Here is a 15,095-nt window from a genome sequence, read left to right on the forward strand (position 1 = left end):
ACAAAAGAAAATTTAAGTATTTATTTGTTTTAAATAGGCTCCACACCCAGTGTGGGGCTTGAACTCTTTAACTCTGAGATCAAGAGTAAGAAAGTCTATATTTTAAATTTATATTTAACAATTAGTTGGCTAAGTACTTTGTACTTTAGAAAGTGGTTAAAACATACTTGAGTGACACAGCATAATAAAGCATGGTAAGAATATGTGACAGAAAAATTGTCACTCTCTTTAATATGTATCAGTTCTTATAAATTATTAGAAAATTATAAACATACCAACAAAGTAGACAGTGGACAGAAAATATAAAAGATAAGGTAACAAATATATGATGAAGTCAGTATCACCAGTAGTCAAGGAATGTAGAAAAAAATAATGGTGAGATATATTTATTATTAGATAAATAGAAAATTTTAAATAATAGTCCCTAGCATTGCAAGGGTACATTGAAACATGCTCTGTCATATATCACTGATAGACATTTAAATTGGATAAACTTTCTGATAGTTCTTTTTCATAATGTGTCAAAACTCTTACAAATATTGGTGCCCTGTGACCCGGTGGTTTTACCCAGAAGTTATGTGACTTCATGTACTCATCAAAGATGCCTACAAGAGGGATCCCTGGGTGGCGCAGTGGTTTGGCGCCTGCCTTTGGCCCAGGGCGCGATCCTGGAGACCCGGGATCAAATCCCACGTCGGGCTCCCGGTGCATGGAGCCTGCTTCTCCCTCTGCCTATGTCTCTGCGCCTCTCTCTCTCTCTCTCTCTGACTATCATAAATAAATAAAAATTAAAAAAAAAAAAGATTCAAAGATGCCTACAAGAAAATGGGCAACATTACAAATATCTAACAGAGTTTCAGCTTAATGGACCACAGTATATTCATTCAGTGGGATAGTGTGCAGCCATATAAAGTCATATTTTTGAGGGAAATTTAGTGACATAGAAAAGTGATCATGGGATCCCTGGGTGGCGCAGCGGTTTAGCACCTGCCTTTGGCCCAGGGCGCGATCCTGGAGATCCGGGATAGAATCCCACGTCGGGCTCCTGGTGCATGGAGCCTGCTTCTCCCTCTATGTCTCTGCCTCTCTCTCTCTGTCTCTCTCTTTCTCTCTGTGACTATCATAAATAAATAAAAAATTTAAAAAAACGAATAAAAAGTGATCATGATATATTTTAAGGTAAAGCAACAGTACACAAAGTATTTATATTACATAAGTACTGCATTTTTATGTGAGTGTATGCATGTGTACATGTGCACCTTCAAAAAAATCATAAAAAACATACTAAGTGTTACTAATGATTATCTCTAGGTAAACAGTCTTTTATACTTTTTTATGTTTTCGGATGTTCTGTAAAAAAACCATTTTTCTTTCCAATTAATAAATAATAAAATAATTTTTAATATGGAGATAAAATGCACTCTACTATAAAAACCATGATTTAACAGTCTTACAATAATCTGGACTCTAATCCAGACTTGAAGAAAAAAAATTACTAACAGATTAATCATTTAAAAATGAGACTTGAAATTCATCCTGAAAAAATGTGGTATGGAAAGAATGTTTTTTAAATGAAGAATGATTAAAACACAGAGCATACCTCATCTCCAAGAAGTACAGACAGACCTAACATAGAATGGGTTTATGTTAATTAAGTGTAACATTGTATTTAAATTGTTAGGAAATTCTGCATTAGGTTTTTATGGTAGATTAGGATTATTTTTTCTAAGACTCCTAGACGTTAAATATGTTGGATAATACAGCAATGGTGGTGCCTAGCTTTGTTCCTGAAGGATGGGAATTTAGTGTTCCCAGATGTACCTTCCAAACATCATTAAAGTAACAAAACTTGTGTTTGTTGAGTTTATAATGCGTTTCCGACACTTAATGTATATTATCATAAACTTCCATTTTAGGGTAAGAGAAATTTGAGATTCAGAAACATTAAGATTATCCAGGTAGCATGAATTGGTCAGAACCCTAAAGAGCTCCCCAAAGCATTCTCTTTTTCTTTTTCTTTTTTCTTTCTTTTTTTTTTAAACATTTTGTTTATCCATGAGAGGCAGAGAGAGAGAGAGAGAGAGAGAGGCAGAGACACAGGCAGAGGGAGAAGCAGGCTCCGAGAGAGAGAGAGAAAGAGAGAGAGAGAGAGAGAGAGAGAGAGAGAGAGAGGCAGAGACACAGGAAGAGGGAGAAGCAGGCTCCATGCAGAGAGCCCAACGTGGGGCTCAATCCAGGGTCTCCAGGATCATGACCTGGGCTGAAGGTGGCGCTAAACTGCTGAGTCACCAGCTGCCCGCATTCTCTTTCATCATCATGTTTCATAGATTGTAAGGCACACTTTTTTTTTTTCACTTTTATTTATCTGGTTTTTTTTTAAGTTTTTATTTAAATTTCAGTTTGTATACAGTGTAACATTAGTTTTAGGTGTACAGTATAGTGATTCATCACTTCCATCAGCTGGTGCTCATCACAAAAGGTGCACTTCTCTTGGAAGTATTTGACAGTTGATATATTTTAAAGTCAATTGTAGATATCATGCCAAGAATTGTACTTGACTTTTGAAATTTTTGTGAATCAGTAATTATTTTTAGTTGCCTTAATTTCACAAATAAATGAAACAAAAAATTAAGTTTTTAAGGAAAAGTATATGTACATTATACATATATGCATATATTATGTAATATATATACATATCTTGTTTATTTTCTATTATGAAGACATTGCTGATTTAAATTCACATGAACTGTTTAAATCTCTGCAAAGCATTGTGTGACAAAATTGCTATGTGGTAAGAATAAAAAAATTGAAGGGTACCTGGGTGGCTCAGTGGTTGAGCATCTGCCTTCAGTTCAGGATGTGATCCTGGGGTCCCTGGATTGAGTCCCACATCAGGCTTCCTGTGGAGAGTCCGCTTCTCCTTCTGCCTATGTCTCTGCCTCTCTCTCTGTCTCTCATGAATAAAATGAAAATCTCTCATGAAAATTTTCTCTCATGAAAATCTTAAAAAATTAAACAAATTAAACTTTAAAAATGAACATTGTTTTCAGTGTTCCCCAGTAAACTAAAATGTGAAAGCAGATTCATTATGCTTCTATATTAGGTTCCTTCTATATGAAATTATATAAACTGAAGTAATTTTAATCCTTGAAAGTTGAATTTAAAAGTTTTTTTAACATCCTGGTTGAAGCATTAAAGTTTTTAAAGGATTTCAGAATTAATTATATTATTATCGATTCAAAATTGAATAGTGGAGGAACTCATATCTTAAGTAGATGGGGGAAACATAAGAGTTTGTCTTCATAATAATAAAATATGTAGGCAAGACAAATTAATTTGTATACAAATTTAGTTCTCCAGCTGTTTAGCCTATATGTATGTTGTGCTTCATTTTTAAAGACAGAACTAGGAATAAGCAGCACAATTGGTTTGCTGATCTGGATTTGAAAAGAAAAGGCAACTGTTTTCATGCCATACTTACGGGAGATTTTAGCTTGGCTAGGACAACACTTCACAGTATCTGTTGTTTGCAACTCTGCAGCTTTGTAGTTGACATAGGTTCATTCCACACATGCTTTTTAATTGCTTGGCACTGAGTTTCCAGTGGTGGAAATATAAGTGCTACAGAATATTACAGCTTGAGCTGTGTTTGAATTCATTCCTGGTCAGTATCTTTGTTGATATGATTGCACTTCATTTTCCTTTATAATAACTTTATTTGATTTTTTCCTTCTCCACATATTTATTCCATCAGCATTATAATTCAGAGTATGCATTACAAACACTTTATAAGAAACTATATTTCTAGAAAAGCTATCACTCTCAGAGTATGAAATACTAAATTTATGATATTTCAGAATAGATTTGGTTTATTTCAGTAGTTTTCTGTATTAGCTGTACTAATTCCATTTGATAGTATCAAATTATTAGTAAATATCTCTTGTTTGCTCTCTTTTCTGACAAATGCACATAAATACTAAATCTTGTTTACGTTGTGCTTAAATGAAGTAAAAAATAGGTGCCTTTAATGGAGTTGCTAGGCTTTGATTCATGTTTGCTTTCCTTATTCGTATAATAGTATTTTTTATCTGTTATTTGTGGGCCACAATAATTACTTGCAGTTTCCTATGAAGTGTTACTTTTACCTAGCTTAGAAAAAGGGCTTTATAAACCATTTACATTTAATTCCTTCAAATATGGTCTAATGTGAAAGTGGTATTGGAGGTTATAAGTTTGCTTCCTTATCAGTTTTTTCCCTATAATATAGTTATTTAGGCTTTCAAGGTTACATGCAGCTCTTTATATTTTACAAAACATAATTACAGAGTTATCTTTTCTACTACAGTCTGCTTTTTAAAAAAATTTACTTTTTAGAGAAGGGAGGCATGGGGGGAAGGGCAAAGGGAGAGAGAGAGAATCTAAAACCAACTTCCCTATGAGGGGAGAGCCTGATGTGGGCCTCCATGACCTGAGCCAAAATTAAGAATCAAATTTGAGAGTCAGATGGTCAACCAGCTGAGTCACCAAGGCACCCTTGCAGTATGCTTTTTGAAAACTATTCTTTCTATATCCTACCTTCACCAGTTGTTTTCATACCTTTTACCAATTTGTTGCACTGGAAAAGCTCCCATATTGTCATTGAGCTTTTGAAATTCAGAGCCTCAATATTGGCAGTATTTTAGAGGTCATTTTTCGAGTGTAGAATAGTGGGACTGCTACTCATTTTTAACTATTTATGTAGTCACAGATTGCATTAGTTTTTCTTAAGCTGCAATATCACACTTCTAGCTCATACTGAGCTAATATAAAGTTCACATTTTCTGTTCCCTCATTGTTTATGTTTCCCCTATTTTGTACTCATAGAGTCTTCTGAGTTAGTAATATGTTAGAATTGTAATGTAGCTCAATTATAGTTTTATTCTATTAATGTTTTGGTTATAACATTTGGAACTATTGATTTTTATGCAGATATTATTCTTTCAGCCTTTTGCTGTCTGTATATTTTATAAATATACATACTCTGTTGTTATGGAAGAATTGAACAGTAATGGTGAAAAAGACAAAGAATAAAATTTTGTGGCATATTCAGCAAAATTTTAACATTCTCATTTTTTTAAATTAAATTTCAACCTATAACTTAGGTGATATATTCTTAGAGCTTTGTATTTATACTTAAATGATACTAATTAAATAACATGTATACTGAGAAGTTTTAATTAAAGTTAAATGCCATATTTTGGGTCCATAAAAAAATAAAATAGTTTCTTGTACCCCGATAACTTTAAAAATTTGAATGTCAGAACTGCCTTTTCATTTTATACAGGATGATAGCAAGCAGGCACAGTTCTTAGCTCTAGCTGTTGTTTACTTCATTTCGGTTCTGATGGTTTCCAAGTATCGTGACATATTAGAACCCCAGCGAGAGACAGCAAGAACTGGAAGCCAACCAGGTAGAAACATCAGACAAGAAATAAATTCACCAACAAGTACAGGTACTATTTTTTTTAATTATTTGAATTCTTATCATCATTTATCTCTTTATTTCATTTTTACATCCAGTTTTACACTAATCCTACTCATAATCACCTCACATATTTATAAGTAGGTGGTATATAAATACCAATTTAATATTCCTCAATTCCACAAAAATGTGTGAATTTCTATGATATTTGCTATATTCTCTTTTTATCAGCGCAGTTTTGGTTTTAATGTCCCATCTCTTAATACAAATCATTTACTATTTAATATGCAAATAACTGTGTTTTTAATGTATTATTTTTTAAATTTTATGAACATGAAAGTAGAAGATTCTTAGAGAGTAGTTCAAAACCAAGGATAAGCCTAAATATAAATCTTTATAGCCAAGTTCAAAGATAGCTTCTTTCTTGCTGGCTTATTCTCTTTCTCCTTGCTGTGTATAATTATTTAAATATCTAAATATTCTGTCAGGGATTCAAATAAACAAACATACATTCTAAACTTTATACTAAAGTTGCTTCAACTAAACTCAGAGACGTACAGACAACAATGAACCATCTTGGATCATATTTTTTTATATTATTTAGAGAAGAAGCTCATGTTGTGGGAGTTCTTGCATCATCAGCTCTGCCTACTTTGCTTGAAAATGATAAACACATTTTCTGGCAACTAATATTTTAACATCATAGGATGCTTTCTGTCAGTTGCATTTCCTGCCATGTGTTTTTATCAAGATTATTTCTTGGTTGTTTGCAATGTATCCTTGGTAACCTAGTGGTTATTTCATGTACCAATGGATTAATCTGTAGTTGAAATTGTCTTACCTAAATAAATGCATATGATATATAAATAAAATGGACATTTAAAAAAGTGAGTAGAAATTAGTGGTCAAATCTCTGTATCTTGTTTTCCCTGAGCATATCATATCTCCTTTACCTTGCTGTTGTGGAAATGTGAATTATGTTTTAGATATAATACTTTATTGTTGCATGAACACATAAACATGATATTATTTCTTTGTAGTATACTTTTAACTTTATTCTTCAAACTAAACATTATCCTACCATTCCAGTTTATGTCTTTTGACCATTTAAAACACTAAGACCCTATTATGTTAACCAACTCTTTCTTCATTTTAAATGCATTCATGTCAGCTTTAGATGTATAAAACAAGTAATATTTTAGTCAGCCTTCCAGTTCTGATTTTGTGTGTGTGTCTGTGTGTGTCTTTCTGTATGTTGCTAAAATTACTCTATTTAACAGGTGTATGATTTTTCCTTTCTCAATACATAACCTCTTTCCTTCCTCCAGAGATGAGTCTTTATTGCTAGTACTGTTTGCATGTTGCAGTAATATAGAGTTTTCATGGATCTCCAGTGGACCATGTTGCAGGTTGTTACATGCTGGCTCAAATTTGATTCGATGATTTTCTCTACAGTTGTGGTCATACCATCTATCCCTCATCCAAGTTTGAACCATGGATTCCTTGCCAAGTTAATTCCTGAGCAGAGCTTTGCCCACTCATTTTACAAAGGTAATATTGACCTCATCTCCTGACCTGTTTGGGTATTTGTATTTCATTAATTGTTATACAATAAATATCCATAATGTAATTGTTTATAAACAAGTATATACCTCAGGTTTCATGGAGATATGTTGTTTTTATATTTGGCTGTTCAGAGCAAAATACAGTTTTTATATTTGTATTTAATTATATTTCTTTAAGTATCATTTGCAAATTTAAGAATATTTAATTATATATATAAGAATATTCAGTGATAGCATTCGCTAGAGATTGCAGAAGAGTCACACCCTAGTAGCAGAACTAAATCAGCCCTAGAGTAAAAGCTACTCTAGACTCACAAGAAAAAAAAAGCTTAAAAACAAATCTTGAAAATTGATCTGTAGATCACTTAATTTACTGTCAGAGCAAAGTTCTACCTCTTTTTAAAGGAATACAAAAAAATTCTTCACCAAACAACATAAAATTCAATGTTATGCATTTAATAAAAATTATTAAACATGTAAAGAAGCAGGAAAATGTGATATATAAGCAAGGGGGAAAATCATTCAGTAGAAACAGACTCAAAAGGTAGAGATAGCAGTATCAGCAGATAAGAACATTTAAATGGCTTTTGTAAGTACCTTGAAGGTATTTTTCAATCTAAAAGAAATAGTGAATGTAATGAGGGAAAAAAATGGAAGATTTTTTTAAAGGAGCCAGAAAAAATAAAATAGCTGATATGATGTCTCTGGGTAAAGGTAACATGGGATTGCTCTCTGCAGAACAGGATTATAGTGGGCCGAATTCTGTACTTCCCCCTCGCCTGCCCTGCCCCAGATTTTCCTGGGTGTATACCCTGGATGAGTCCTGGGACAATGAATAGCATAGATTTTGATCCAGTGACTGTGTTGTATTTCATAGCACAATTGCTTTTAAGAGAAAGTGATGATCCATATAGTCTGGACCCAATTACATAAGCCTGATAAAGGCAGAGAAGTTTTCTCTGGCTTAATTACAGAAAAGGAAGCCAGAGAGACTGAGAGTGTGAAAGTGACTTGACTAGAAGAAAGTCCTTTATTGCTGAGATGAAGGTGACAGGAGTTCAAAGATCTGAGATCAACATGTAGGAACTTGAGATCACTACCTGGCTGACAGCAAGCAAGTGGGGGACATTAGCCTGCAACAACAAACAACTGAAATCTGCCAATAACTTGAGTGAGTTTAAAGAGATCCCTGAGCTCCAGATGATACCATAGTTCAGTGTTTTCCATATATTGGCTAATGATATGGAAGACTAATTTATAGAACAAATAAAGCAGTGAAATCCTTTTTTTTTTTTTTGCGACTTGAAAAATGCAGACTTTTTTTAAAAACAAATGTGCAACCTTTGAACATCATGATGAAATAAAGGAAAAATCCTTTCTTTTCAGCTTTATTGCTTACTAACATCCAGCTGTGAACTAAGAAGTTAGATTAAAAGTCTGGAGTTTGTTTTGTGTAAAAGATGTTCCAAAGGTTTAGCCGTCATGGTGGGAAAATATTGTAAAATAGTTACCCAGATCAAGGAGCCTATGTCAGACTATCAATGCATTGCTTTCTTTATCAAGGATATTTTCTTGTCAAAACAATATTAGCTGAACTGCACAGTGTTCTTAGTGGCTAATAAAGTTTTGAATTACTTTAAGACTGATGTGGTGAATTTGCTATTTTCTTTACTATGTGATAATATGTAAGCTGATCATAAGTCCTTGTTACTGTATGCTATGGTACATTGCAAAGTCCTGTTGATGACGTTGGAACTAGAAAGTCAACTCTTGGTGTTTTTACAGGATAAGAAACCAATTTGATTCCACTCTTTAAAGACTAGTAGAACTGGCTTCTTTGTCAGACATGTAAAATATCTTTAATGGATTAAGTACTTAAAAATGGGGAATGATTGCAACATGTTTTGTTTTGTTTTGTTTTGTTTTGTTTTTTTGAGTTAGCAGAAGCGATCAAAAGACAAAATGAATCTTGGAAGTTTATGGTATCTATGACATTTTTCATTCCTTAATTATTATTTAATATCATTATCAAGAGAGTATCTGGATTTTTAAGGATGATTGATTTTGCTTACTGTTGAAAATTTATCTCCTGACATTTTATGTATTTGATAGAATGTTTTGTGTTTAATTTTCTACCAAAAGAAGATTCATACATAAAAGATTCATGGAACTGGAATCCATTGCTTTCATTGAAATATAATTTATATTTGATTATAACAATATAAGATAAGTTCCTGGAGCTGGGCGTTGATGAGCATTGAGAGTACATTTTGAAGATAAAGCATTTCTAGTTTCATTTTGGATAAAGCTTTACAATGAATATTCTGAGCTCTCTGATTTTCATTCTATTAACATACTTCTGTGATACTGCTTTCTTTTTTTTTTTTTTTAGTTAAAGATTTTTATTTATTTATTCATGAGAGAGGGAGAGAGTGTCAGAGACATAGGCAGAGGGAGAAGCAGGCTCCAAGCAGGGAGCCAGATGTGGGACTCAATCCCGGGACTTGAGGATCATGCCCTGAGCTGAAGGCAGATGTTTAACCGCTGAGCCACCCAGGCGTCCTGACACTGCTTTCTCTACTCCGCATGATATTAAAATAAAACAAAAGTAGGTTAACTATATGTTATTCCCATGAGTGACATTATTGCCAGTTCAACTTGGATTAGATAAGTTAATAAGCAAAAAGCTGCCACTGTCATATTATCAGCTTTAAATATTTATATTACCAGTGTTGATATAAAACATTTATATATGCATCTCATTTGGAGAATCACTCTTTTGCTTAAACTTTTTGTTTGTTTGTGACATGTAATGGGAAAAAGTCACAATATAACAACATTTGTATATATTGGTCACCTGTACACACACTTTCAGTGAACAACATGAACAGTTTTATAATTATTTTCTTTTTCCCATTGTTATCTTTATTCTGATTAAATTGAATTTTATTTTTTGTTTATGGAGTCAAATAAAACAGCTCTGCTTTTATTTTGTGTACTTAATTTTTAAAATTATTTTTAATTCATTTTCAGAATGTCAATCAGTGACAGATTGAAAGAAAAAGGTAAATTTTCACAATTAATTTGAGAAGCACTGATTTGGACTACTCTTCAACTTCACACTTCACTTTTTTCTTTCAGCTCATTATTGATAATATGGATTTGGCCAGGCTAAAATCAAGGCTTTGACAACACTGTGTGGATTTCTGGAAATTCTTGAGGAGAATTCATTTTCCTTGCCTTTCAGCTTCTAGAGACCACCATATCCCTTGGCTTGTGGCATTCTTCCTCTTTCCTCCATCTTTATAACCTGGACCAATGCATCTTTCAGACTGTTCTTCTGTATTTACATTCTCCTCTGAGCACAGCTAGGAAAGGTTTCTTTCCTCTAAGGACTTCTTAGATTGAGCCCACCTGGATAATCCAGGATAGTCTTCCTTTGGCAAAACCCTCCCACTTGATGTCCATCTTGCTAAAGTAAGGTAACAGGCATATGTTATGAGAGTTAGGACATGGATATTTTTAAAGAAAGTGTTCATAATTTGATCTGCTATAAGTATCATAATCTGGCTTACAATTTTACAAGAGTAATTTGGGTATAATGAGGGAATAGATTAAAGGGGGCATTAAGGAAACCTGGATAAACCAGTTGGAGGCTATTGCTCTCTAGGTAAGTGATGCTATTGCATAGCACGAAGGTGTGGTGGCAGTGGAGATTGAAGAGGAAGAGAACTTAGACATAGTATGGAGGTAAAAGTGAAAGTATATGGTAACAGATTGGATGTGGGGTATAGGGTGTGCCAGGTTTCCAAAGATAATGCCTGGCTATCTGTCTGAAGTTCTGAGATAGAATGGCCATTTATCAAAGCAAACAGTACTGGTAAGTCAGGTTAAAGAGAATGACCAAGACTTCCATTTTCAGTATGTTAATTTTTTTTCTTTTACTTCTTTTTACTATATGACTCCCTTTACCCATGTCTCCCTTGCTGCCCCAGCAACCACAACCTATTCCTTCTTTGTATCTATGAGCTTGATTCTTTTAAGATTCCACATATGATATCTATCTTGAGATCATATGATATTTATCTTTTTCTTACTTACTTCACTTACCACAATGCCCTTGAGGTCCATCTGTAGTGTCACAAATGACAGGATTTCATTCTTTTTAATGGCTGAATAATATTCCATTTTGTTTGTACACCACAGTTTCTTTAACCATTCATCCATTGATGGACACTTAGGTTGTTTCCATATCTTGCTGGTTGTAAATAATATTGCAATGAACATGGGAATGCATTCATCTTTTCCAGTTAGTGTTTTTGTTTTTTTCGGGTAAATTCTCAGTAGTGGAATTGCTAGATCATATGGTGGTTCTATTTTTAATTTTTTGAGGAATTTCTGTACTGTTTTCCATAGTGGCTGTACCACTTTATATTCACACCAACAATGTACAAAGGGCTCTTTTCCCTTCACATCCTTACCAAGATGTTATTTCTTGTCTTTTTGATAGTAGCCATTCTGACAGGTATGAAGTGATATCTCATTGTGGTTTTGATTTTCATTTTCCTGATGATTAGTGATGTTGAGCATTTTCTTATATATTTGGTGACCATCTTTATGTCTTCTTCAGAAAAAATGTCTATTCAGATCACCTGCCTTTTTAAAAAATGGATTTTCCTTTGCTTTTGAGTTATATTGAGTACCTTATATATATTTTTATATTAGTCCCTTATTGGATATATAATTTGCAAATACTGTCTCTCATTTAATAGGCTGCCTTTTCATTTTGTTGATGATTTCCTTGCTATGTAGAAACGATTTAGTTTGATAGTGTCTTATTTTGTCCTGCTTTGTTGCTTTTGCTTTTGGTATCAGATTAAAAAAAAAAACATTGCCAATACCTATGTCAGGGAGTTTACCACGTATGTTTTCTTCTAGGAGTTTTATAGTTTCAGATCTTACATTCAAGTCTTTAATCTATTTTGAATTAATGTTTGTGTATATTGTAACACAGTGGTCAAGTGTCCTTCTTTTGGATGTGGCTGTCCAGTTTTCCCAACATCATTTATTGAAGGGACTATCCTATCTCCCTTGTGTATTTTTTAGTCCTTTGTTGTAAATTAACCATATAAGCATAAGTTTATTTTGGGGCTCTATATTCTGTTCCATTGATCAGTATGTTTGTTTTCATGCCAATTCCATACTCTTGGATTACTGTAGCTTTGTAATATAGTTTGAAATCAGGGAGCAATGGAGCCTCCAGCTTTTTCATTCTTTCTCAACATTGCTGTAGTTCTTTGAGGTCTTTGTGGTTCTGTACAAATGTTAGGATTATTTATTTACTTCTGTGAAAAATGCCATTAGAATTTTCATAAGGATTGCATTGAATCTGTAGATTACTTTGGGTAGGGTGGACATTTTGACTGATTCTTCTAATTTTTTAGCATGGAGTATCTTCCATTTATTTGTTTCTTCATTATTTTCCATTAATGTTTTGCTCTCAATATACAGTTCTTTATGGTCTTGGTTAAATTAATTCTTAAGTATTTTATTCTTTTTGATGCAATTGTAAATGGGATTGTTTTCTTAAATTCTCTTTCTGATTGTGTATGATTAGTGTATAGGAATGCAACAGATTTCTAGATACTGATTTTGTATCCACAGCTAACTGAATTTCTTTATCCTAACAGGTTTTTGTTGGAGTCTTTAAGGTTTAATATATATAATATGTCATCTGAGGATAGTGACAGTTATTCTTCTTCCTTTACAATTTACATACCTTTTATTTCTTTTTCTTGCATATTTATTCTCGCTAGGACTTCTAATACTGTGATGAATAAAAGTAGCTAGAGTAGGTATCCTTGTCGCGTTTGTGATCTTAGAGGAAAAGCTTTCAGCTTATTGCTACTGATGATGTTAGCTATGGATTGTCATATATGGCCTTTATTATGTTGAGGTCTCTGTACCCATTATGTTGAGAGTTTTTATAGTAAATTAGTGTTAAGTGGTGCCTGGATGGCTCCTTTGGTTAAGCGTCTGCTTTGGGCTCAGGTCATGATCCCAGTGTCTCCCTCTCCCTCTGCCCTTCCCCCCTCCACCCCAGCTCCTGTTTGCTCTCTCTCTCTCTCTCTCTCTCTCTCTCTCTCTCAAATAAAAGCAATAAAATCTATCTTAAAAATCTGATGTTAAATTTTGTCAAATGCTTTCTTTGCATCTATTGAGGTGATCATATGATTTTTATACTTCTTTTTGTGAACGTGGTTTATCACATCAACTGATTTGCAGATGTGGAACTATCCTTGTATCCCTGGAATAAATCTCACTTGATCATGGTATATGATCCTTTTACTGTGTTGAATTTGGTTTGCTAATATTTTGTTGAGGATTCTTCCATCTATGTTTATTAGGGATATTGGCCTATAATTTTCTTCTCTTGTGGCCTTCTTGTCTGGTTTTAATATCAGGGTAAATGCTGGCCTCAGTAAAATGAGTTTGGAAGAGCTCCCTCTTCTTTGATTTTTGGAAGAGTTTGAAAAGGTACTAATTCTTTAATGTTTAGTGAAGCCATCTGGTCCTAGACTTTTGTTTGTTGGTAGATTTTGATTACTGATTCAGTCTCTTACTAGTAATTAGTCTATTCAGGTTTTCTGTTTCTTTAGGATTCAGGCTTGTTAGATTGTATGTTCGAGGAATTTGTCTCATTTCTTCCAGATTGTCTAATTCATTGGCATAATATTATTTGTAGTAGTCTATGATCCTTTGTATTTCTTTGATTTCAGTTGTTAGAGCCCTTCTTTCATTTGTGATTTTGAGTACTCTTTTTCCCTTGATGAGTCTAGCTACAGGTTTGTCAATTTTCTTTATCTTTTCAAAGAACCAGCTTTTTTTTTCCCCCAGCTTTCAGTTCCATTTCTTCTCTTTGATCTTTTTAGTCTCTGTTTATTTATTTCTACTCAAATCATCATTTCCCTTTTTTTCTGCTGACTTTGGGCTTCATTTATTCTTCTTTTTATACAGCTTTTTTTTTACACCTTGAAATATAGAGTTAGACTATTTGAGAATTTTCTTCTTTCTTGAGGTAAACATTTCTTGTTATGATCCTCCCACTTAGATCTGCTTTGGCTGCATCCCACAAATTTTGGTATGTTATATTTCTTTTTTTTAAATTTTTTTATTTAAAAAAAATTTTTGGTATGTTACATTTCCATTTTCTTTTGTCTCAAGGTATTTTTTTTTTCTTTTTTGATATCTTCTTTGACAAGTTGATGGTTTAGTAACATGTTAACTCTACGTATTTGTGAATTTTCTAGTTTTCGTTGTGTAGCTGATTTTTAGTTTCATAACATTGTGGTCAGAAAAGATGCTTGATACAATTTCAGTTTTCTAAAATTTATTAAGACTTGTTTTGTGGCATAATGTAATCTGGAGAATGTTCTGTGTGCACTTGGGAAGACTATGTATTCTGTTTTCGTCTGCTTTTGGATGAAATGTTCTATATGTTATCTGTTACATCCAACTGGTCTAATGTAGTGTTTAAGCCTGATGTTTCTTTATTCTCTGTTTCTCCTATAGGTCTGTCAATATTTGCTTTATAAATTTAGGTGTTACTGTGATGGATAAATAAATATTTACAAATATTTTATCCTCTTGTTGAATTGACCCCTTTATCAACATGTAACTACCATCTTTGTTTCTTATTGCAGTCTTTGTTATAAAGTGTTTTTTCTGATATAAGTATAGCTACTTCACCTTTCTTTTCATATGGAATGTCTTTTTCCATCCTGTCACTTTTATTCTCTGCATGTCCTTACATATGAAGTTAGTCTCTTGTAGGCAGCTTATAGATTGGTCCTTTTTTTTGTTTTTGTTTTTTCAATCTATTAAGCCATTCTATATCTTTTTATTGGAGAATTTAGTTTATACATGTATGTTATCCTGATTTTTATGGCTACTACCCAGGGAAAACCTCTTGACCACCTGGCTCTGAAGGCCAGAGGAGCTTGTATTTGTGGTGTTACAGGATTGTAATAATCTGTGTCACCCAGAAAGGAGTGTTCCAGTCCAATGTC

General features: G+C 33.2%; 1 protein-coding gene across 2 annotated transcripts in view; it reads left to right on the top strand.

Moving 5' to 3' along the window:
* Positions 1–15,095, top strand: part of NBEA (neurobeachin) — a 672,481-nt gene that overhangs the window by 217,553 nt on the left and 439,833 nt on the right. For both annotated transcript variants that reach the window (XM_055317362.1, XM_055317363.1), the window contains exons 28-29: positions 5,324–5,492; positions 6,917–7,012. In XM_055317362.1, the coding sequence (XP_055173337.1) occupies positions 5,324–5,492; positions 6,917–7,012 (265 nt within the window). The remainder of the gene's footprint in view (positions 1–5,323; positions 5,493–6,916; positions 7,013–15,095) is intronic.

The sequence above is a fragment of the Nyctereutes procyonoides genome, unplaced genomic scaffold (assembly GCF_905146905.1).
Source record: "Nyctereutes procyonoides isolate TBG_1078 unplaced genomic scaffold, NYPRO_anot_genome, whole genome shotgun sequence".
Taxonomy (NCBI): domain Eukaryota; kingdom Metazoa; phylum Chordata; class Mammalia; order Carnivora; family Canidae; genus Nyctereutes; species Nyctereutes procyonoides.